The 23,021-nt window shown below is 53.2% G+C and overlaps 1 protein-coding gene across 5 annotated transcripts in view; it reads right to left on the bottom strand.

Annotated features, from left to right (window-relative positions):
• Positions 1-6,704: 6,704 nt before the first annotated feature.
• Sfxn5 (sideroflexin 5) overlaps positions 6,705-23,021 on the bottom strand; it is a 129,020-nt gene continuing 112,703 nt past the window's right edge. For all 5 annotated transcript variants that reach the window (XM_052721361.1, XM_052721356.1, XM_052721360.1 and 2 more), the window contains one exon: positions 6,705-9,481. In XM_052721361.1, coding sequence (XP_052577321.1) covers positions 9,404-9,481 — 78 coding nt within the window. In that variant the 3' untranslated portion in view covers positions 6,705-9,403. The remainder of the gene's footprint in view (positions 9,482-23,021) is intronic.

Genomic DNA, 23,021 nt, shown 5'->3' with positions numbered 1-23,021 from the left:
TCCTAGGCAGGCCTGCTGGGGCGGGGCAGGGAGCCCCCTCCATCCCCCCATGTTGTGCCTCTCCCGCAGACGGTAAATATTGGTGTTGTGACTTCATTAATAAAGGCTTCTGTGAGCCTGAAAAACATGGAATCAGGATGAACTATTTTCTGAGCGGCAGGCTTGCCAGGTTTGCTAATTTGGGAGTTTTTGGGCCCTCTCCAGGGAACAAACCGAAGTCTCTCCCGAAGAGACGAAGAGACGCAGATGCAGCCGAACAGAGAGAAGACAGGAGGACTGCTGCTCCTTCTTTCCCGATGGCTCCTGCCTGGAGAGGGAGGCCCGCAAAGGGCCAGAGAGTGGACACTGGCTTCCTCCCCTGTGTCTGGGTGAGCTGCCAGGCCAGGCCTCCCTAAGCAAGCGGGCCTGGCCACTTGTCATCTGTGGTGCTGACCTCCAGAGCCCCACAGAATGATGGCCTGATTCTTCTGAGCTCCTTAAGAGCACAGAGTGGCACAAGCATCACTAAGTGTAGCAAGCAGGAGTTCTTAACTCTTCAGGCCCAGCCCACGTGCCTCTCCTGGAGCAATCACACTGTTTCCTCTTGTCCACAGAACTTTCCCAGATTGGTCTCTGCATGGTGCCTGCTGTCCTTACCAACCTCTCCTCACAGGTGCTCTGGTTGCATCCCACAGGGTAGCAAGCATTCTTTGACTAGAGAACCAGGCTCTGCCTGAGAGGAGCCAGCTAGCCCACAGGCCTCTCTGGGACCCTGCTCCAGGGCAGCCACACAGGGGGAGGGGATGGGGGGCAGCAGGCTTAGCGGTGCAGGCCCAGCCAGCTTTCCTGTCAGACGGGCGCTGCCAAGGCGGAGCCAGACATCGGGAACAGGTTTAACCAATTACCCGAGCGCCCCATCTGCTGTCTGGGGTTCGTGTGAGGGTGAGTGCATGTGAGGGTGTTTGGAGTGTCTGGGAGGGCTGTGGGCGTGCGCGAGAGTGTGACTGTGTGGGGTGGGTGTGGGTGTGTGGCTGTGCATGTGTGCCGTGCATGTGCGCGGAGTGTGGCTGTACATCCTGGCCATACCCCCTCATTTGTCCAAGACGGAAGCTAGCAGCTTCTGGTCTTCCTGCCCACCCCCAAGACCTTGGGGTCTCCATGGACAACCTACCTAGCACCTCACTTCTTGTCACCAGCTCTCCACGCCTGGGAAGAGCGCTTTCAAATCCCATGTTCAGATGCCCTTGGCTGGCTGTTCCTGCTGGCTTGTTCACCTTAGTGGGGGACCCCACAGCACCCTCCCAGGTGTTCCCCCATTCTCTCTCTGATATGCCCTTGTCCTGCTCTCCTTGGTTGTACCCAGCTAGCAGAGTTCCAAATCTGCTCAGCCCACTTCTACACCTACTATGTCGGGCCATGAGGACGCCAGATGACGGAGTGTGGTAGTGACACCCTCTGCACTCTCCGCAACCCTTACTCTCGGATAAATCCATTCTTGCTCCTTACGGTAGAGGCCTTAGAATGTCACCCCTCTCTCCAAGCCTCTTGCAGGCTACTGTCAGCAGAGAACCCTACTTCCTTCCTTCCTTCCTTCCTTCCTTCCTTCCTTCCTTCCTTCCTTCCTTCCTTCCTTCCTTCTTCCCTCCCTCCCTCCCTTTTGAGACAGGGTATCATGTATCCCAGGCTAGCCTCATAGTTAATATTAAACTGAGAATGAACTTAAACTTCTGATCCTCCCGCCTTCAGCTCCCACGTCCTGGCTTACCTGGGTGTACCACCATGCTCAGTTTAAGTGATTCTGGAGCTTGAACCCAGGGCTTTGTGAGTGCCAGGGAACCAACTCACCTACATCCCCAATTTCGTGCCTTCCATCTTCAGAGGGAAAAATGAGCCTTGGAAGGCATGTCTTCACATCACTTAGAGAAGGGAAGTTTAGATTGGGTAACCAAGGGGAGTTGACAAAAAGGGACAATGAACAAATCTGGAAAAGCCAGGAATGCTGAAGCACCCTTGGGAGAGGGGGAGCCTGAATGTATAGCTCTTAGTAACAATGGGAAGGCTGTATAGCCCTTAGGGCCTGAAGGGGCAGGAGCAGTGTACCAGCAGAACCTGGAGAGGACAGCTGGTTAGGAGACCCCAGACAGGAACGATGACCCTGGATGGAAAGAGGCCCACAAGAGTTGGAGGTTCCGGGAAGGATAAAGCCCCTCCAGTCTTGCTCCACCAATCCCATTTTCCCTGCGCATGACACCAACGGTGGAAGTTAGTTAGTCTGCAAGGTCTGCCGTGAGCCCACCCTCAGGTGCAGGTGCCTCTAACAGGACCTCACCCTTGGCTCTCCATCCTCCCTGGACACATCTGTATCTAGTTCCTCCTCTCCACCTGCCTCCTGTAACCTCCTGGCTCTCCTGAAGGTCTCAAGAGCTCTCTGAGGTGGGCTCCAGTCTGTCTGTTCTCCGGGACACCACTCTGCAGTTTCTGATCTTTTTCCTGCCCTTCAGTCCCTTGTGACCCTTGCTTGAGTCTCCCTCCTATGCCCACTGAGTTCAGTGTCAGACTGCCATGACATATAGCCATATCTCTCTGCCAGCTTACAACCAAATCTGAACAATGACTTCCACTTCGGGCCAGGGAGACGGCTCACTTAGTTACGTGCTTGTCATGCAAGCGTGTAGACCTGAGTTTGGGTCCACATCTAAAAATAACCCCCCCATACACCAAATCATGATCCCAGTGCTGGGGAGACAGAGACAGGAGGATTCTTTGAAGTTTATTAGCCAGGCAGTTTTGCCAAATGGGTAGCTCCTGGGTTCAGTAAGAGACCCTGGCTCAAAAAATAAGATGGCGACTGGACAGGGAGAGATGCGTCGGCTAGGCAGTTGAGAGTGCACACTGTTCTCACAGAGGGTCTGAATGTTCTTCCTAGCATCCATGTTGGGTGGCTGACAAGTGCCTATAACTCCAGCTCCAGGAGATCTGATGCCTCTGGCCTCTGAGGGCACGTAAACACAGACACAGACAGACAGACAGACACACACACACAGACACACAGACACACACACACACACACACACACACACACACACACACACACACACACACACGCTTCTCCACAGGTTAGGAGCCAGAGGCTTACTGACTTCCCAGTCCACACAGCTTGTTTCAGCCCTGACCGCACTGTGACCATTCAGCTCGCCTTGGTTGAGCTTTCTTGGCAGCTTTCTGGGCTCCCCTTGGGCCACACAGAAGTGGGGCTTCCACGGGACTTTACCCTAGGCCCTCTCTTCTTGCTAACGTACTGAACTCCTAGATGCAGCCAATAGACAAATTCTGTATACAAGTCTTTTGCTTTGCTTTTGAGATTGGGCCTCAGATAGTCGGGCGAGAATGACTGGCCTTGCACTCCTGATCCTCCATCCTCCATTTCCCAAGTGCTGGGATGCCAGCAGGCATGTGCCACCTCAACCAGCTTCCAGGATGCAAGCCTATATATCTAGGCCTTGCTGGTCTCCTGACATCTCCACTTGGCTGTCTTCCAGAAACCTGTAAGAACTTCTGAGATGGAATGGCTGCCTCTCCTGCAGATTTAGTCTCCTTTCTGTCTTGGTAGGCTCAGAAATATAGCATCCTCTCTTCTCAGTCTCCCAAACAGGACAGGGGGTCATCCGGCTCCCTGCTGCCACCTCTGCCCAGTGACTTCACTTTTCTCTACCCATCTCTACCATGCTGGCCCAGGCCCTGACTTCCCCACCTCCCATGACCAAGTAGTGTCCCCTGCCTGTCTCTCGTGTCTATTTCCCCCTCCGTGCGGCTCTCCACAAGGCTCAGTGGCCTCACTCGCTCCCCAGGATCTTGCCTGTGTTCTGGGAACACCCTGGACTTCATACGGCTCATTCTTGGGGTGGCCAGAGACGTCTGTGTCGCCTCTCCCTCTCCCATACTTGCACAGGAGGAGGAAGAGAGCAACGTCAGGTGGCCTGGGGCTGACAGCAGCCCCTCTGTCCGCAGTAGGGGTGCACGGAGTCTCCAGGGGAGAATCTGTGGCCTGCCAGTCTGTCCACTGTCTCCTCTTCCCCCCGATCTGTTCTTTTTCCTTCTCTCCACCTCTCCCAGAGCTTTGCAGTGGGGCCCGGGGTTTTTGTACTGACTGAAGAGGCATCCTCTGACCTTAGCAAAGGCTGATAGTAGTTGCCTGGAGGTGTATGTGTGGGTGTTGGGTGACAGTTCTTGGCCATTGTCCGTTAGGGATACCTGGTACTACAGAAAAAGGTAGGAAAAGGGACTTGGGAGAAGCAGATGAGAGATTCCCATTTGAGGGCTTAACTAGGGGGTAGATGAGATGGCAGGAGCAACAGCAGCTGGGGGTGGGGGCAGGAGGTGCTGAAGAAGGCCTCATTCTGAATATAAAGCCAGCATCCTCCGGCCTCAGGAAAGGGTCACTCATCACTGTTCTCACACCCTTCCCCTTGCCCAAGCATTCTGACTCTCCTAGTCTTTGATTGAGTGAGAAGCCTAGATCCAGGCCAGTCCACGGAGGGAAGGAGAGGCTGCATTCTTTCAATTCAGTGTTAATGATCTCAGAGCTGGGCAGGAGCTGAGTCCCCAGTCTAGCTAAAAACAACAAACAATTCCCAGGAGGGATTTGTGTATGTCCTGAGAGTCAAGGATTTCCGCCCTGATGGGGGCTGTAGGGCCTGTGAGGCTCTTAGCAAAGAAATTCCCCAGAGGACCAGTAGCCTCCTGACCTCAGGGTATCACTTTGAATAGGGACCCTGTCCTCTCTCTCTCTCCCCTCTTCCCTCTCCTTTTCTTCCAGTGAGGCCCAGAGCCCAAGCCTCCTGCCCATACCTGGGATAATGAGGAGACACGAGAGAAGGGTCTGGTGCATTCCCCACTGGTTTCTCTACTCTTCCAACGAGCCAGTGCGGGACCCTGTGCGTGCCATTTGGTAGATAAGTACACCAAGTCTCAGTTCAGAAGAGCCTACACCAGAGACTGGGGAGATGGTTCAGTTGGCAAAGTGATGAAACCCACTTTTCAAAAGCCACGGGGCTGGGTGTGGTGGTGTATGCCTTCAATCTCAGGATTTAGGAGGCAGAAGCAGGTGGGTCTCTGTGAGTTTGAGGCCAGCCTGATCTATATAGTGAGTTCCGGGACTGTCAGGGCTATGTAGAGAGACCCTGTCTCAAAAAAACTAATCATCCACAACAACAACAACAACAACAATAATAATAATGAGGCCATATGTGCTGAGCCATGCTTGTATCCCAGCAGTAGAAAGGTCTCTACCTCTATATCTACCTCTACCAGGCAGATCCTGAGGTTTGCTCACTGGCCAGTCTAGGCAACTTGGTGAGCCTTAGGTCAGCGAGAGACTTCAAAATCAAGGGGGCTCCCGAGGAATGACCTTGGTCTTTCTACACAAGTGCAGACAGATGTGCACCTGCATGCTCACAAACCTGTACATACACACAAAAGGAAGTACCCACAACAGCCACTGGCCATGCTGGGGCTGGGCCAGCCTCTGACTATTACATGCTTTTTACCCACCTCAGTCTCTCTCTGCAGGGCTGGACTATGCTCAGTGGTCCCCAGAAGAGGGCAGGCCTCCCCCTGGAGACTTCTAGAGGGCAGATTAGGAGAGAAGCCAGATCTATCAGGAGGTGATAGTCCTGGTCCTGAGGGGTCCTAATTAGGCTCACTATGGTTGTGATGAAACCATGGCCAAAAGCAAATTGGGGAGGAAAGGATTTATTTCACTTACTCTTCCATATCACAGGTTCATCACTGAAGGAAGCCAGGACAGGAACTCAAACAGGGCAGGAACCTGGAGGCAGGAGCTGATGCAGAGGCCATGGAGGGGAGCTGCTTACCAGCTTGCTCCCCATGGCTTGCTCAGCCTGCTTTCTTATAGCACCCAGGACCACCAGCCCAAGGATGGCATCACACACCATGGGCTGGGCCTTCCCGCATCAATCACCAAATAAGAAAATACCCTACAACCTGATCTTATGGGGGCACCCTCAGTTGAGGGTCCCCGCCTCTCATTACTACAGCTGTGTCAAGACGACATAAAAATTAGCCAACACATGGGGAACTGTGAGGGAATTGGGAGGGGGCAGAATTCCAGAAGCCACACACACAGGAAACATCGTACCTGCACTTGGCACAGATCCCCCATAGGTCTCCAGGCCATGCAGTCCAGGGTGTCCCCTTTCCTGGGTCCACACTACACAGAGTTTATTGAACTCCTGATGTGTTCTGTTCCCTAAGGTAAGTCTCTTCAGAGCCATCCAGCCACTGGACTGCTTTTGTGAGTCCTTCTTTTTTCTCTATTTTTATGTGTGTGTCGTGGTGGTGTGTGTAGGGGTGGGGGGCTGGGGCTCACATGCTATGGCACACGTGTGGCAATCGGAGGACGACTTTCAGGAACCAGTTCTTTCCTTCCACCGTGGCTTCTGGGGATTAAATTCAGTTGCTCAGGCTTGCATGGCCATCATTTTTCCTGGCTGAGCCATCCAAGCTGGTCCTCTTCTGTGGTTTCAGCCCACCTTCTTTTCCAGCTTCCTGTCCCCACACACTCCTCTCCCCTTTCCCGAACCCTGGGCCTGCGGCTTCCTTTGGGGGCATTCCCACCAAGTCCCCAGGCTGCCTTTACTCGCTCCCTCTGGGTCTCTTCATTCTTCGCCTCTCACCATTCTATAACTCACAAAGCCACACCCTCGTGTTTTAAATCCATGTTTATTGTCCACAGCTCATTAGTATGGCATAAATCACATCAATTGAGAAGTTTTCCGAGGTTAAAAAGACAGTCTGAAGTCCCTAGGTATGCTGAGGCGCGCGTGTTGGGGCCTCACTCATACCTGCCCAAGGCTGGAAGCCCACCATGGACCAGCCCCCCACTGGCTCTTCTCCACCTCCACCCCCCCCCTTCCCCCCCCTCTTCCCCAGGCCAGAGGCTTCAGACAGAAGATATTCACAGTCAGGAGGCGACAGAGTGTGCAGACGTCCCGATCCGGTGATCATCTTGGCATCGTGGACTTTAGGTCCCTGCCTGCACTCTCAAATTGTTCTCCAGAGATGAGAGAGCATCCTTGGAGCCTTAGGGAATGTTTAAAGAGCCCAGGAGAGGTGGCCGGGAACGGCAGGGCTAGAGAGCCTGCTGCAGATATACCCCGACTGCTGGCAAAACTAAATCCAATGAGAGTTCATCTGCGCCCCTTTTCCTCCTGGCCGGCTTCCTCTAGCCTCAGCAGATAGGGGCATTGGCACCCACAGAAAGCTTCCCTTGTGGATTTTATGAAGTCAGAACAGGGTTTAGCAGCATGGCTCAATACCCTCAGTCACCATCACCCCAAACTACAAGGACCATTTGCCACTGCATACCCGAAGGAGCTGCCCCCTCAGCTCACCTGGGCTTGGATTTAGGAGTGTGGTAGAAATCACCTCCACACACAAAGCAAACCGATGAGGGGTGCTGAGGTCAGTACAGTGACAGCCAGTACAGAGGGAAAGCTGGAAGAGGCCCTGGTCCGCGGAACCTCTGGGGAGGCAGCGCTGGGTGAGGGCAGTTTTGGTCCCAAGATAAAATGCATAAGGACAAGGCTCCATGATAAATGGGGGCAGAGAGAGCTGGGAATGCACTTTTCAAAAGAGGCTCCAGACGATCTAGTCGCAGTCAAGGTCTGGAGACCATGGTGCCAATGCCCATGGCAGACACACCTCACTGCAGCCACATCGCCTTAAGACTGTGGCAGGCCACCTGTGGCCTTGTCCTTGATGCCCTGTGACAGGCTTTTCCTGCAACCATACATGTTCACCGTCAGCCCCCTCCAGAGTCACCAGAGGGAGGTTCCAGGGTCACAAGGCAGGGCTCCCATTCTAGTAGGATCAGATGAGGGCCGTGTGAAGAACAGAGTGCCTCCTTTCTGTGGATCTTTCGGATCAGGCAGGGGTCACCCCACTCATCCCCACCCAGACCCTCCCTCCTGAGATAGAGCTATCTCTTTCTCTATGGCCTACAAATGAGGTGGAGTCAGGAGCCAGCAGCAAAGAGGCCTCCGAGTCTGCAGCAGTGAGAGGTGGTGCGTGGACTGACAGTCCATGCTTGTCTCGGGCATCCATACTACCTCGTCCACAGCCACGAAGTATTTGGCACAAGTCAAGGTCTTCCAGGATGTGGGGGTCACATACAGAAGGGTAAGGTCCCTTTTTGAGGCCAAGTGCTGGCCATTTCCAGAGGGGCCTAATGCATTTTCTGGACCAGAATCCACCTTAGAGACATGCTTGGAATGTGCAGCATCTGAGTGAGTCAGGCAGAGAGGGGTCAAAGGCCTGCTGGGAAGCTCACTTCGGCCGTTTGCTCCCAGGCAGGAGATGGAAGCTCAGAGATGTAGGTGGCTTGTCCATCCGCCACAGAGCCTGCCCGTGTCAGAACTGGGATGACACTACCTCTCAGGCAGTTGCCAGGGTTCTGGCCTTGTACCCTCAAGCAGGAGACTCTCCCATGCAGGAAGGTGTGGGATGTGACAGACAGTGTCATGGCTACAGACTGGACTGCAGCGGGCTCAGCCCACCTTTGTCCCAGTATAAAACTCTAGCTACTCTTGGAAAAGAACCTTCCCCAGAGAGCCTTGTTGGGCTCCTCTTCTTGTTCACACAAAACAATGTTCCCTTGTGAGGCTCCCTGAATAGAGCTGGGGTGCTCTCAGGGGCCTAGAATCCATAAGAGCTCCATAAAAGATGACCTATGCCTGAGGTCACCGATTTTCACTCCACTGTGGTGTGGACAGGAGCTGGCTACACTCAGAGCCCGCTGCTCCCGGAACCTTCCAGAGGTCTCTAGTGCTCCTTGAACAAGCAAGCCAATTCCTGAGAACCTTGATTATGGCTAGTTCATCTTGTGGGGTGCAGACCACCTCCCCTCCTTTCCCCTCTCTAACCCAGGGGCCCATCGGGCCTAGCCATTACACTTTCCGTCCATCAATCCAACCCAGTTCCCAGGCTCCTCTGGCTCCCTCCACATGTCCACCTGCCACTTCTGGTCAGCTGCAACCAAGGCTCAGACTTGCTTCTAATAAAAAAAAAAAAAATTAAAACAAACAAACAAAAAAGAGCAACATATAAAAGGATCCTAATTCTAGCCCAGGAGCACTCTACAGTTCTTCAGCTCACACGGAATTGTGCTGAGTGGAGTTGAGACGACCCCATGTAAGGCCTGGAGATGCACTTGATTCTTTTTGTGTAGGAAATGTGTCAGAATTCCTCTCCCCTATGTTAAAATGTGAATGGTTAGTCTCCCTACTGCTGGAGGTTGACTGCTTCCCGGGCAGCCCCTCCCTGCAGAAATCGCTCATGAGACTCCTTCCCCACCCCAAACATCCGGCCTGGACAGTGCTGTGTTTCCAGGCCGGCTGATCTTCACTCACAGCCCCTTATTGTACACCACTGTGCGGCTGCTTGTAGCCCGGGCTATCTCAGGCTCCAACTGGGAAGTTTCAATCTGAGGAGAGAAAGAGAAGAGTGAAGGGGTAGGAGGGCCAGGAAGAGAAGTGCACTGGATCTGGTACCCAGAGTTCTGTGCACGTCCACCAGCCAGCGCCCACACATCCTAGTGAGGGGTGCGCATGCTTCCTTTTACATCACCCTTCCAGCTCAGGGCTAGCCTCTTTCTTGTCTAGATTTTGGGTTTCCCTCATTGCAAATACTCTTGTTCCCCATACTGCCAGCACATTTGAGACCACTCCTCTACCCCGCCACCAGCCTCTCCCGTGGCAGCACCCCATTCACTGCTCTCCTGGACCAATAATACTGCAAGTCTCTGAGACTCCATCTCTGTCTACACACACACACACACACACACACACACACACACACACACACACACACGTGCACGCACCCCAGTTCAGATCTCAGGGACCATGACTTCAGCTCCTTCCCAGACTCAAGGATCCTTCTAGCCCTGATGGTAGAAGTCCTGCTTTAGAGGTCTCTGCCCATGCATCCACCTTTCAACTTGACCACCTCACAGAGATCTTCAAAATCCACTGTCCCTGACTGCAGCTCGCCCCTTGCGGCAGCTGGCAGCAGCTTCCCCCAGGCCCCCTGCCTGGTCAAGTCCATCTCCCATCCTCTGCAGAGGCCACTGGGTTCAGTCTTCTCTGTCACCTCAGCAGCTCCCCACAGTGGCACTAGTGAGGAGCTCCTCTCAACCAGGGTCCACACTCTGCCCCTCCCTCTTGCCCCCTCAATGGCTTGTCCCTCCCCCTTAGAAGGCAGAAACCCACCGGGCTCCACCTTCCTCCTGCCTCTGCACAGCCTTCTCTTAGACGTACTTCTCTCCCAACGTTTCTGTCCATTGACTCCTTCCCGTGGGTGTCTCCACATGCCATAAGAACCTTGCATCTGAGGAAACTCCTTTTGCACCATGGCAGGCTTGCCTGTGGCCTGGTATTTCTTCTCCTCAGCAACCATGCTTCTTTAAATTGTCCGTTCTGGTCAAATCCACCTGCCCACCTCCCACTGGCTTCAGCCCACAGTAAATCTGGCTCCTGTCCCCATTATCCTCGATAAAAACCTCTCTCTGCAAGGTCACTGTTACCCTCCTTTCACAACACCTGTTGGACACGTCTTGGAGTACTTGGGACTTGGTCTGGCTGAGTCCCTGGTGGCTGTCATGTCTGAGGGGTGTCCAGCTGTGGTTCTCCCTTGAGCCACAGGCCAACAGCTGACTGCTGGCTAGTCAAAGATGGCGGATGCTTTATGGGTACATAAACTCAACCACTCTGAAATGGAACTGAGTCTTCTATTTCCCGCTGCCCCAGCCCCAGCTCCAGCTCCATGTTACAGGCAATAACACCCTTATCAAATGGCTGTCTGACTAAAGACCCTAGGCCTCCTTCCCTTCCCTTCCCTCCCCTTCCCTTCCCTTTCCTCCCATCCACTTCAGCCCACTGCCTTCTGAATCTCAGGTCTGATTGCCCCTATCATCACTAAAAAATGGTTCAGTGGTCTGAACCCATGCCTTTGGTCTCCACGGCTAGGCTTCCCATTATCTCGCAGACACAGGACATAGGTACTTCTTTGGGCTCATTAGACAAACTGGGCTGTTCCCTGCTTCACCCCAAGTCTCCTGGGTTGCCCTGTCTGTTGGAGGCATCCTCCCACCCATTCTCACTTCCACCCAATCTTCCTGTTTTCAGTCAGCTTCATAGGCCTAGCTGTAGATCATTGCTCATCTAGGCTGGTGAGGACAACCTTTCTGGCTCAAGACCCCCGAATTTCTTCTATCTGAGTGATATCCCAGCATTGGGGGGCTGACTGCTCACTCATCCTCTACCTTTTTTTTTTTTTTTTTTTTTTTTTTTTGGTTTTTCGAGACAGGGTTTCTCTGTGTAGCTTTACGCCTTTCCTGGATCTCGCTCTGTAGACCAGGCTGGCCTCGAACTCACAGAGATGCGCCTGGCTCTGCCTCCCGAGTGCTGGGATTAAAGGCGTGCGCCACCACCGCCCGGCTCATCCTCTACCTTTCCATGTCAGATCACAAGAGCCCCCCAAGGCAGGCCTGTGCAGATCTTGTTCACTCTGAGTCATTAAGGTCTAGCACAGTGCTAGAGTCTCTCTGGTTGGACTAATGGTTGGAAAGAAAATGGGCGGCAAGCACCTAGAGACTAGATCCTTCTGGAAACCACAGCAGCCCAGATGTTGGCCTTCAGCTCCAGGGTGAGCCAGAAGGGATAGCATGAGGCAGACCAGTGAGGGAGGTGGTCTCTTAGTGCTGACACCATCCCCCCCTGCCCCTGCCCCAGCTTGGCATGCGATCCAGGCAAGATCATAGAACTAACTACCAGGCCATTCTGTTGTAGCTCAGCTGACCGTGATCCTAGGTACATGCTGTATGTGAAGTCCTGGAGGCCTTAGGATGTGGCCTGAGGGTGGCACAAACAAGGGAGACTTTGGGGAGCCCAGGTCAAGGTCCAGGCAAGAAGAAGCTTGGTGAGGATTAGAGCTGGTGGGCATGGATGGGGCCCTGGAGAAGGGGCACCCATCCCCTGTCGTCCTCGACATCCTAGCACTCTGGCTACTTGAGATGGCCAAACAGACAGGAGCTAGGCTCAGGACCCAGGACCCCTCTCCTGAAAGCACCTTCTCGCGCCCCACCCCTCTACCCTGAGCCCCCTCCACCCCAGCAGCCCCCCTGGTCCCCATGCTGCCACTGACACAATGCACAGCGCCCACGCTTAAAAATCTAAATGCTTTTGAAAATGTTTAACCTAGTTAGACAAATTAGCAAAAATTTGTGCAAAACAATTTAGGTATTTAAAATATTCAATGTTTTTAAAAAACTGGAAAACTGTTCTTAGCTTTCAGCTGCAAAAACCAACAAAATATAACATCCCAGCAATCTTACCATGAGGTGTAACATAACCCTTCGGGAAAGCTGTTAAACAGCTACCGAGGCATCCTGGGAAATAGCACTTCATTTATTCAAATGCACATATGTCAGGCTTTTGCACCATATGTCATTCCAAGCTATTTACAGTAATAATTAAATCTTAATCAACGTTTAACCTCTGTAAAATGTTTGAAGAATCCTAATCACCCTTCAGACTGCACTAATGAAGGAGAAATATATAAACATAAAAGGAAAATGATGCATAGATACCACACTGGAAAGAACAGTAATTGCAAAATTGTATTTCTTTTAAATATAATCAGTAAATGATGTAAAGTAAGCCAAGGAGTATTTTAAGTTAAGACATCTTGGATGTCAGAGGTGTGAGCAGCTAATTTTGTTCTGCTACCCATAACAGATGTAGCATATTTTATTTTAGTGCCATTATTAGCAGCTCCCCATGCAGCTTTCACTGAAGCACCGAGGCCCGCATTAAAATCCTAGAGGCTGCTCACCACCGAGGTGGAGGACCGAGGCCCAGGGCCACGGCCTGCAGGGCCCACTTCCCACTGAACACAGCACCCCCTACAAGACTGAGGCCCCTCCATCATGGCATCCAGGCTCCCCTGGGCCCCCCACTGAGCTGAGGGCAGCAGGTAGAATGGAAACAAGTATGGCGAGAAGCAGGCAGTGCAAGCCTCCTGGGGGAGGTGGCCAGGCACTCTAGATTAGGGGCTTGGGGACAGAGTCACTATTCCTGCTCATTTTCATTCAGTGTGTGTATATGCTCACATTAGCCAACTCCACACACACTCAGACTGGGCGAGCAGTGACGGACAGGGCCAGCCCACTGCCCTGGAGAAGCTGGAAGTCTAGGGGAGGAGTCAGAAAGTGAAAGCAGATGGATTCCTGAGAGACAAACAAAGTACCATGGAAACTGGGGAGGGCCTTGGGGTTACCATGTACTGGAGAAGGAACAAGGAAGGGAGGCTTCTCAGAGGAGGTGGGCTAGGAAGAGAATGGAGGATGTGGATGAGAGCAGGAAGGCAAGCCATACTTGCTAGATTAAGGGGAAGAAACCGGCTGGCCAATCAGCAAGTGCTGTGGACAGGAAGAAGGGTGGTTACACGGGACACATGGATGTCAGCCTAGGACAGGCAAGACATCTTAGACTACCTGGAGGTGTCAGCCATTCTCCAAGAGAATTAGGGAGCTATGGAAGGACTGTGAGCAAGGATGGGCACACCCAGGCTTAGAAAGGTCCCTCTGGCCATGGCAGGGTGGAGGATGGGGAGGGAGAGTGGGGGGTAGGGGATCCTCCCAGAGGAGCAGCTGTTGGAACCAGAAAGTCCTTAGGTCCTGCCTTCTGACGCTGCCCATGGGGGCAGGAGAAAGAGTCTGCCAAAGAGCCTTTCCGAAGATGACATCCACAGAGCTGATGACCAATTGTATGTGGGGGTGAGAGGGAGGTGTCGAGGATGACTGGGCGTTGGATGACTCCTAATTCTAGCTCCGGAGCTGGGGTGGTGGTGATACCATTCTCAGAGGCAGGGAATATGGGAGGCAGGTGGGCTGGTCATGCTGAGGCTGAGGTGCCTGTGGGTCTCCTGGGTGGAACGGCCTGAGAGGCAGATGGGCTCAGGGTTCTGGGCTCTGGGCAAGAGGGAGCCGGATGTGCGCGCACAGCCAGCGCCTCCAGAGTGGGGGAGCTTGCCCGGGAGAGCAGATGGAGGGGAACAGGCACATTCGAGGGGTGGGGAAGGGAATGAGCCCAGGAAGGCAGCCTTAGGCGGCCAGCACAAGCAGCTGAACAGTGACATAGGGTGCCCAGACACCTCAAGGCCCTCTGTACCAAGTGAATGATGTCTCACAGTGGTCCCAATAGCCGCTTTGCACCCCCCACCCCCGCAGCTAGATTGTGGGGAACCTCCTGAAACGGAGACTTCCCAGCACCTTTGGGTGCATACAGTCCTACTTCCCCTGTGAGACAAGTCAGCTATCCACCTGTGAGGACCCCTCCAGTTCTCTGGCCACGGCTGGGTGTGGGGCCAATGATCTACCATCTTCAGATCTCATGTGTGTGGAGACCACCAAGGGCCCTCCCCATTGGGCTAACCTGGGGAGGCCAGGACAAGGACCCTCGGGCTGCCTGTATCATCAGGCCACCATTTCCTCCTCTTATCCATATCCAAATATATCTATCGGAGGCCACCTTTCTGAGATGAGGGCAGGGGGGCAAGGTTCTCCAGAGGAATTTCGCCAGGTCCTGCCTGGCAGTGTCCTCTAAACCTGTGGTTCACAGCATGGCTGGGCACTGCAGGTTTTCCAGGTGCCCTCTCCAGCTCCAACCCCTCCCCCACCCCCAGAGCAAAGGACAAGTGCTATTCTTTCTTTTGAGGACTCCTGGGCTGCTGGATGGGACTGAGAGGTGACTTTAGGAAGCAATAATTCTGCTTTATATGCCACATTGGAACTGGCACCGTGGCCACAGTTGCTAGCCGATGGGGCTGTGGAGAGATGAAGAGACGAAGGCTCAGAGAGGCATAGGTACAGCCCGAAGGGGCACCAGCACCAGAGGCCCTGAGGGGTGGGCTGAGGAGGCTGGGACTTGGTTATATCCACAAGGCAACTCCCCCAGGCTCCAGGGAGATGAGATGGTGCTGAACAGCCACAGGAAAAAGAGATCTCCCCCCCCCCCCCCCAGCTTCAGGCTGTTGGCTGAGGCAACCAGGAATCTGTGTGTCTAATCTGGTGGGCTTCTTCAAGCCCAGGCTGGTAGAGCTGAATGGAGGCTTTCATAGAGAAGTGTCTGGAAGAAGGTATCAGAGCCTCAGGGAGCAGGAGCTGCAGGGACCACAGAGGACGCAGAAGGTATTGCTCAGTACGTGCTGGGTGGTACTTCTTGCCCCATAACTGGCGATGCCATGGACATATCCAGCCTGCCACGAAATCGGCACTACCATTCTGCTGGGCCTGCTTCATCAGCCCCATCTCCATCCTGCAGACCAAGCTCGAACCATGAAGCCCCTCTCAGGAGACACCCCAAAATGCAGAGTACCATGTCCAGTATCTCCCCTAAATACCCCAAGGCCCAGCTAGCTCCAGAGCCCTCGCTTCCCTACAGCTTTCCTTCATGGTCTGGCAAGGGTTAACCTTGAGTTATTTGCAGCCAGACACCCTGGGTTGGGGTGGGGGGCAGGAGTCAGGAATGCACTGGGGGCACCTCTGCCTTCCAGCCTGGGAGCACACACACACACCTGCAGCCAGGCCCAGTGGATAGTTTACATATTTGAACCTGGAGCTAAGGTGCAGAGACATAAACAGGAAACTGGATCCCCCAGCCAAGCCCCATTCTCAGGGGCTTTTCCCTACTACAAAGCACTCCCTCCTCCTGCCTCTGCTGGCGGGCTTTTCTACCTCCTTTTCAAAGAGAAGGGCAGAGGGGTGGGGCATTCAGCCTGACCCTGTGACACAGCCTAAAGCCACTTCCGTGCCTGCCCCGGGGTCTGGGCTCTGAGGCAGGCAGGTGGTACAGCACTTGACATAGGTCCCCAAAGCCTGGCTGGTCCACCAGGCAGCCACCTCCCACTTTTCTAACCAGGACTGAGCCAGCATTGGGTTCTGCTCATATATACCCTGCATGCACATCAGTCTCTGAAACTGATCTGAGAGTCTCTGAAGGGCCAGGGTAAACTGGGGTACCGGAGCAGCTGAGGCCTGAGCTTGGACCCCTGAGTGCCTGAGTTAGGCCTCTGGTACCCATGATAGACCCCAACCGCCTTCTTAATGAAAGTCACACTCCAGCTAGGCATGGTGGCACATGCCTATCATCCTAGCACTTGGGAGGCAGAGGCAGGAGGATTGAGAGTTCTAGGCCAGCCCAGTCTAAATAACAAGAGTCTGTCTTAAACAAACAAAACTAGGCTCCTTGATTCCAGACTCAGCAAAGCCACCTCCCAGCCTATTACTCCCAGAACCTTCTAGAACACCTGTTGGTGGAGAAGCTTGGGTAGGTAAAACTTCCACTGAGTGAAGAGCATGTCTGGCCTGCTCAAGGCCTCTTAGGGCTTTCTCAGGGTTCCTTGGATGCTCTGCTCTTGAGGTATGAGGTATATCTGCCTCCTCCTGGAGGGATCCCCTGATCTCATGCCACACCCAAGATTGTGGCCTTGAGCATTTCCAGCACTGTCTTTATCTTCATCACATCTCTGGTTGAAGACTAGGGCAGAGAAAAGACAGATTACAGCTTCCACATCCACGCGGAGAGCCCCTCAAGATGCCTCAATATTCCAACTCAATCAAACTGAATTAAAGACCGCCTCCCGAATATGGGGCTCCTCCCCTGAACTTTGTAGACCCAGCAAGTGCTCCAAGCCCTAGCTTCATTTCAGAACTTTATATTGTTCCTGGGTGCCCTCTGGTGGACTGACCTTAGAGTCTGTCTCTCTCTGTCTTCTCAGCCTTGAGGACTCAGTTTCTCCATATATATATATAGTAGGGAAATTTTTCTAGGACAAAGATAACAGCTAGAAGTGGGTGGTAGGGTCTTAGGAGGGGGTAGATACTCACATGATGCTATGGGGTAATGGTGAGATTGTAGCCATCTTGCCCAGCCCTAGCCAACAACTCCTCTTACAGGCCTTGGCCCTTGCTGTAGTCTAGGCATGCTCCAAGTCCTTTCCACTTAGTGCTTTTCACTCAGTGAAAACTTTGCCCAGCAAATCCTCCACTCCATCTTGAATCCAGTGAGGTATTCTAGCAGGTTCTGGGAGGGAGACCTGGGAAGGACAGGTTGGGAGGTGGCTTTCCTGAAACATATCGTTGAGAATGTGTGCATACTGGTGGGTATGCACGTGTGTGGGCCTGTGTGCATGCATGGGTTAGGATGGGGGTGTGGGGAACAGGCAATATGACAGGTGGCGTTGGCGTTCCTGGGATCCAAGTGGCTTTGCCATCCCCGTTTGTCCCTCCTGGGGGGTCCTGTGGGCAAATTCCAAGAAAGCAGCGGGCGGGGAGGCGGCAGATTTCTGACAGCAAAAATAGCCTGCTTCGGCGTTCAGTGGGGATTGATTAAACCAGCAAACGAGAAAAACCCCAAACAAACATCTCTAAGCAAAGATGGATGTGAGACTAGAGAGTCTGAAGAGGGACAATACTCTAGGGACAGTGAAAGGTCCTGTGGACTCAGGAGGGACACAGTGCCCTCTAGACACTGCCTCTGACCTTGCTTGGGTCCCGGGAGAGCAGAAGGAGCAGGAGGGCGACAGTCGGGGAGCATCAAATGTGTCAGGTACTGATAGTCGGGCTCTCAGCCTTACATGGAGGGAGGGAGAGGCTCTGTCCTAAGGCTGGAAATGAGACCAGAGCCTACATGTTTGAGGCAGGATGGATCCCGAATATCAAGAAAAAGGTCCCAGGGACCAGGCATTCTAAAAGATTCCCAACTCTTCCCTCAAATTTGCTCTCACAGAAAGGGAGACAAATTGGGGAGGGTACTGGCTTCTGATGTGTCGCGCTGTCACGCTGCCTAGCCAGGTGGGTCCACCAGCGCTATCCCTTTTTGCAGGGCTGATGAGGATAGACAGAGCGGATCTAGTACCCATGTGAGGGGTGCATTCTTACGTAGGAGGGTACTTCTTTGTTTCCTATCTATGAAAACTATAGAGGGACAAGAAGAGGTGAGGAGTAGGGACTGAGTAGAGATGAATGTGGCGCTAAGAATTACTTTAGAGTCCTAAGTTGAAAGACGGTATGCATATAGTGCTGAAGAGGGCTTCAGCCTTCCTCCCATCATGCCTCGGGCCCCTGGAGGCCCTCTAGAGCTGAGCTGGGGAGTGGTTGGACTGAGGGGGGGGTTGGCAGGGCTGATTGATGCCTTTTCTTCCAGTTAAGGTGTTCAGCAAAAGCTAGAGACTGGGGAAGAGACGTCCATCTGCTGAGATGTCAGTAAAGGCCAAAGGCCAGGGGCCAACAAAAGACAAGACAACAGACAGGCCCAACAGGAAACAACCTTCTGGCTTGTGAACATGACTCCTTGGCCCCCAGGAGGCCTCTGCAGCAACAAACACCCTTCCAGCTGCAGTAAAAGGCTGGGGCCTGATCCTCCTCTCCAGACAGCCTTAGAGTAGCTGGGTGGACAGCGCCCAGGGGGGATGACAAGGAAGGCATGCTCCACAGGACGCTGAGGGCCTTGCCCAGCCTCCTCTTGGCACCATTCAGCTACCACTCAGAGGGCACACTCACACTGTGAGCAAGGCAGGCGCCTAAGGATCAGCATGGGACTTTGAGTAGCATGGCTGCCATCCTTCTGATTCCAGCACCTGCCTCTTATTTTCACTTCCAGGTTCCCACAGGGCAGAGACTGGAAGAAACTGAGCTCGAATACTTTTGCCTTTTGGCTGAGGTCTTAACTGGGGCCATATAGGGATCAAGCTAGGAAAAGCCAACCCGAGGGCAGACGGGAGGCCCGGGCTGCAGGATGGCCCAGTACAACAATCCCTGCCACACACCTAAAGACAGGGCTGAGCCTCAGTTGCCCCCCCCACCCCCCACCCCCCCCACTCATCCCCAGACAAGCCCCACCTTCTTCTGTGGACACATTTCAACCTCACCAAATCGGCTAATTATTGACAGTTGGTGAAGAGGAGATTTCACTTTTTCCTCCTGTTAAACTGCTCCTAATTAGCTCCCTGTCACCAAGCCGGCGCCCGCCCGCTGCAGTCCCCCGTTCACAGCGCCTCATTAACCTTTCGCTCCTCTCCTGCCGCCTGCCAACAAGATGAGGACAAAACCAGATTGTGGAACAATAGCTCCCGCTTGTACAGCGGCCCCTTCTCTAGCCCCCGAGCTCCCCGGGGAGCAGAGGGGGAGGGGAGAACCTGGATATGGGAGAGTCCCCGAGGACTCAAGGAATTAAGAAAGACAGAGGCAAGGGCGAGGGAGGCTTGGCCAGGGCACTGCTTCTTGCTCCCTAGGAGACCTGCGGTTCATTAAACTGCTGGGTTGGATACATTCCCAGGTAGAAAACATTGGCTGTCAGAATCGGAGGGGCATTCGTCATTGCCCGGTCCAGACTCCGGGGACAGCCAAGCCCATGAACCCAAAGACTGGACCCTGGATGTTCCCCTAAGACAGTCTAAGACACCAGTGTACATGCAGATGGAGCAGAGGGATAGATTAAGTTCGCTTGTTCAGAGGCCTAATATTCACAATGGACAGGGCCTGAAAGGCCGCCCTAAGTCAGGACCGTTTCAACTAGGGAGCCCCTCACAACCTACCCGACCTCAAGGACCCTTGGAGCAAGCCATAGCATAGTCCCTGGCTTTATCTCCATCATAACTACCACCCTCATATGACTTTATTTCAGCTTTTTTTGAGACAAGGTCTTACGTAGTCCAAACTGGATTCAAAATCACTGTGTAGTCAAGGATAACCTTGAATCTCTGATCACCTAGGCTCAGGTGTGTGATATCATACTCAGTTTTACTTTGTTTGTTTTTTGTTTTTTGTTTTTTTGGACCCAGGATCCCCCTGTATTATCCTAGCTGGCCTACAACTTGCTGTGTAGATGAGGCTGGCCTTGAATTTGTGGGGATCCCCTCCTTCTGCCTCCCAAAGGCTAGATTATAGGTGTGAGTCACCACACCCAAGGACATTTAGTCACTTTGTTTTCAACACCAGAATACACACTTCTGGAGATTAGAAGACTGTCCCAGTCACCAGACAGTAGCCTACTCTTCATGGGAGACCATGGGGCAGGGGACTTATTGTAGGTGCTGTTGGGACACCACGGTCTAACCAATGCTCCACTGCACCCTTATCCTCCAGGTCAAAAGGCAGATTCATTCCCCCTGTCCAGTCAGAGAGTTTGAGGCCTGGCAGAAGGCCAGATCTAGTTCTCACACCCAAGTTCAGAGCTTATTCCAGATCCCACCTCTTGGCCTCCTAGATGCCCCACCCTGTCCTGTTCTGTTAGAAGACAAAGAGGTACCCCTACAGAAGGTCCCTGTAGATATGAAGGTGGATTCCCTAGGAAAGGCAGGCGGTCTAGAGGAGGACAGTTCTGTTGTACTCATAGATAAGCAGGGGGCAGTCTGGCGTACATACTTGGTCCCTCTTCTCCCCCCCCACCCCCCACCCCCTCCCACCCCCCCGCCCCCAGACACCGAGACAGGATTTCTCTGTGTAACAGCTCTGGCTGTCCTGGAACTCACTCAGTAGACCAGGCTGGCCTCGAACTCACAACGATCCCCCTGCCTCTGCCTCCCAAGTGCTGGAATTAAAGGTGTGCACCACCACCACCACCTGGCTTGGTCCCTCTTCTTATAGTAAGGTGTGGGCACGCTGGAGAGTGTGACAGAATCCTGTCTAGACAAGCTGCCTCTCTTATGAGCAATGTGGACAACATTCTTAGGCTTAAGCTGCCCCAGTGCCCTCACTGGTAAACAGGAACACTTTCTCTGCTGGGCCCATCTCTGAGCCTCCTCCCCACTCCTCCTCCCTTCCCCTCCTTGGCTCTCCTGAATCTGCTCCCCCTGGGTTCACTCCATACCTCAGCTTAACCTTGACCTTTCTTTCTCGCACATCTCCTCCTCCAGTCCCTTCAATGTACCAAATGAAAGGACCGATATTTGGCACAAGACACCCCAAGGCCAAGTTCTCAGCACAGAGGAGATTTATTTGCCTAGAGGGATGAAGGGCGGGGAATAAGAGACAAAGACAGGAAACAGAGGATGAGGAGAAGGGACAAGGGAGAGGGAAAGAATATTTATCCCAGAGGGACAGAGGACCGCCTCTGCATAGAGACAGACATGGCCCATAGGCAAATGGCGGTTTATAAAGGTAAAGGGGGAAACCCTGTGTTAGGATGAGGTGTTTAGTTTTGATTGGGCATGTTAATTAGGGCAGCCAAAGGGGAGCTTCTGATAGCTGGACCTTGGTAGTCAGCCTCAGGAGAAGGAAGTGGCCAAAGAAGGGAATAGACCTTGGTGGCTAGCTTTAGGAATGTAATCTAATGGTTTTTATCAAGGCAGAGGGAATGGAGGAAGGGCAAGGCCTGCCAGAGCCATGTCTGCCATGCTCAGGCTGGCTAGAGTCCCTTCACCAAAGGTTCTGTGTCTCTAGGCAAAACTCTCCCCAGAGGTCAATGACCTCAACTGATTAGGTAACATTTCTTGATACTTAACTGGACTTGAAGGACTTAAAATACAAGGCAAGCAGAGGCCTAACATGTGATCTCAAGTCAAGGTAGCTATAATTACTATTTTCGAGTTGACCTTCATGCCATTTCAATGAGCAGAAACACTCATTTGAAAAGAGCAAAGCTCTCTCCCAAGCACGGAAGGGGAAATGGAAGTTCTTCCTCAAGCTCTGGGGTTAGAGAGTCGGCCACCACACCAGTCACAGCAAGCTAGCCATCCTAGGCACCAGTTCCTGAACTTGGTCTCCAAGCCTCCTAGCTAATTAATTAGTACTTCAGCGATTACTTCTGTTGACAGCCTTGGTGATTTTTGGCAAGGTTGGGTCAGCTCAAGCAAGTCCAGACTCATATGGCAAATTCCCCCGGCTTCTGGGACATGAGACATGATCCCTGTACTGCAGAAGTATCACCTTGTTAGAATTAATTGGGAGGGTGAACGAAGAAGTGAGGGCCTCCCAACCAATGGCTGATGGCTTTGGTGCCTTGGGTTGCAGACAGGTCTCAAAATACTCTATAATATCCAGGTTGGCCTGAACCCTGTTGGGAAAGGTGCAGCTGAGCAGGAAGTTCTGAAGAGCATGTTACTACCCTCTCTTCTGAAGGACAAAAACCTCATGCAATTCTTCCCAACCTATAAGAGGTTTGGGTGGTGGTAAGTGAATGTGGCTAGACACTCAGAAGCACTAACATCCATATTTACTTGAACAGGCAATGGGGACAGAGGAGTCTGGACCTTGACTAAAGCCTCTTGGACCAGCTGACTAGACCCCTATCTGTACCGGGGTATGGCCTCCAGAGTGTCCCCTCATAACAACACTGGCTTCTGCGACTGAGGGCTGGTCCCATCCATGGCCGTTCTCAGCCTTGTTTTCCAGTAAAGCCAGGAGGATGATACATGGGATGATCCTTTCTAGCTGGGATGGCTTCTGACTTAGTGATCTGGAGATTCTCTGCCCTGGATCCTCTCCACAAGTAGAGCTTCCAGCACAGCCGTGTCGCCAGAGACCTCAGGGTCACCTCTGCTCTGTCTCCAGGGTTCATAGGTGCCTGTAGCCCTGGGTTCCACTGGGAGTTCCCAGACTCAGCTTTTCTAGGTTTGGAAGAGCTCTGAAGGCACAGGGAACTGTAGCCTCACACAGCACACCAGGGTCCCAACCGTGAGTGTCCCAAACCACGAGGAGGCGTAGTAGGGGACAGTGACTCCAGCCCCTAGACTAAGGCCCTGGGCTTCCAGTCTTCACTAACCCTGCCCCCTCCCCTCCCCCCCTCCCCCCCCTTGCCACTTTCCCCCAGGAGCCCCAGCTTGCCCTCCGTCCTCCATTTGGGCACTTCTTGAAGCAGGGCTGTCCTCAAATCACTCTGGAGAAGTGTCCCTCTCTGGTCACAAGCTCAGCCGCTCTAAACAGCAGGTTGGCCCTCTGCTCTCTTGGCCCTTGCCTCTGACTTGCT

The sequence above is a fragment of the Peromyscus californicus genome, unplaced genomic scaffold (assembly GCF_007827085.1).
Source record: "Peromyscus californicus insignis strain IS unplaced genomic scaffold, ASM782708v3 Scaffold_6__1_contigs__length_162567912, whole genome shotgun sequence".
In the NCBI taxonomy this organism is placed as follows: Eukaryota; Metazoa; Chordata; class Mammalia; order Rodentia; family Cricetidae; genus Peromyscus; species Peromyscus californicus.
Note: the sequence above shows the minus strand (reverse complement) of the source record. Positions and strands in the feature narration are given on the sequence as shown.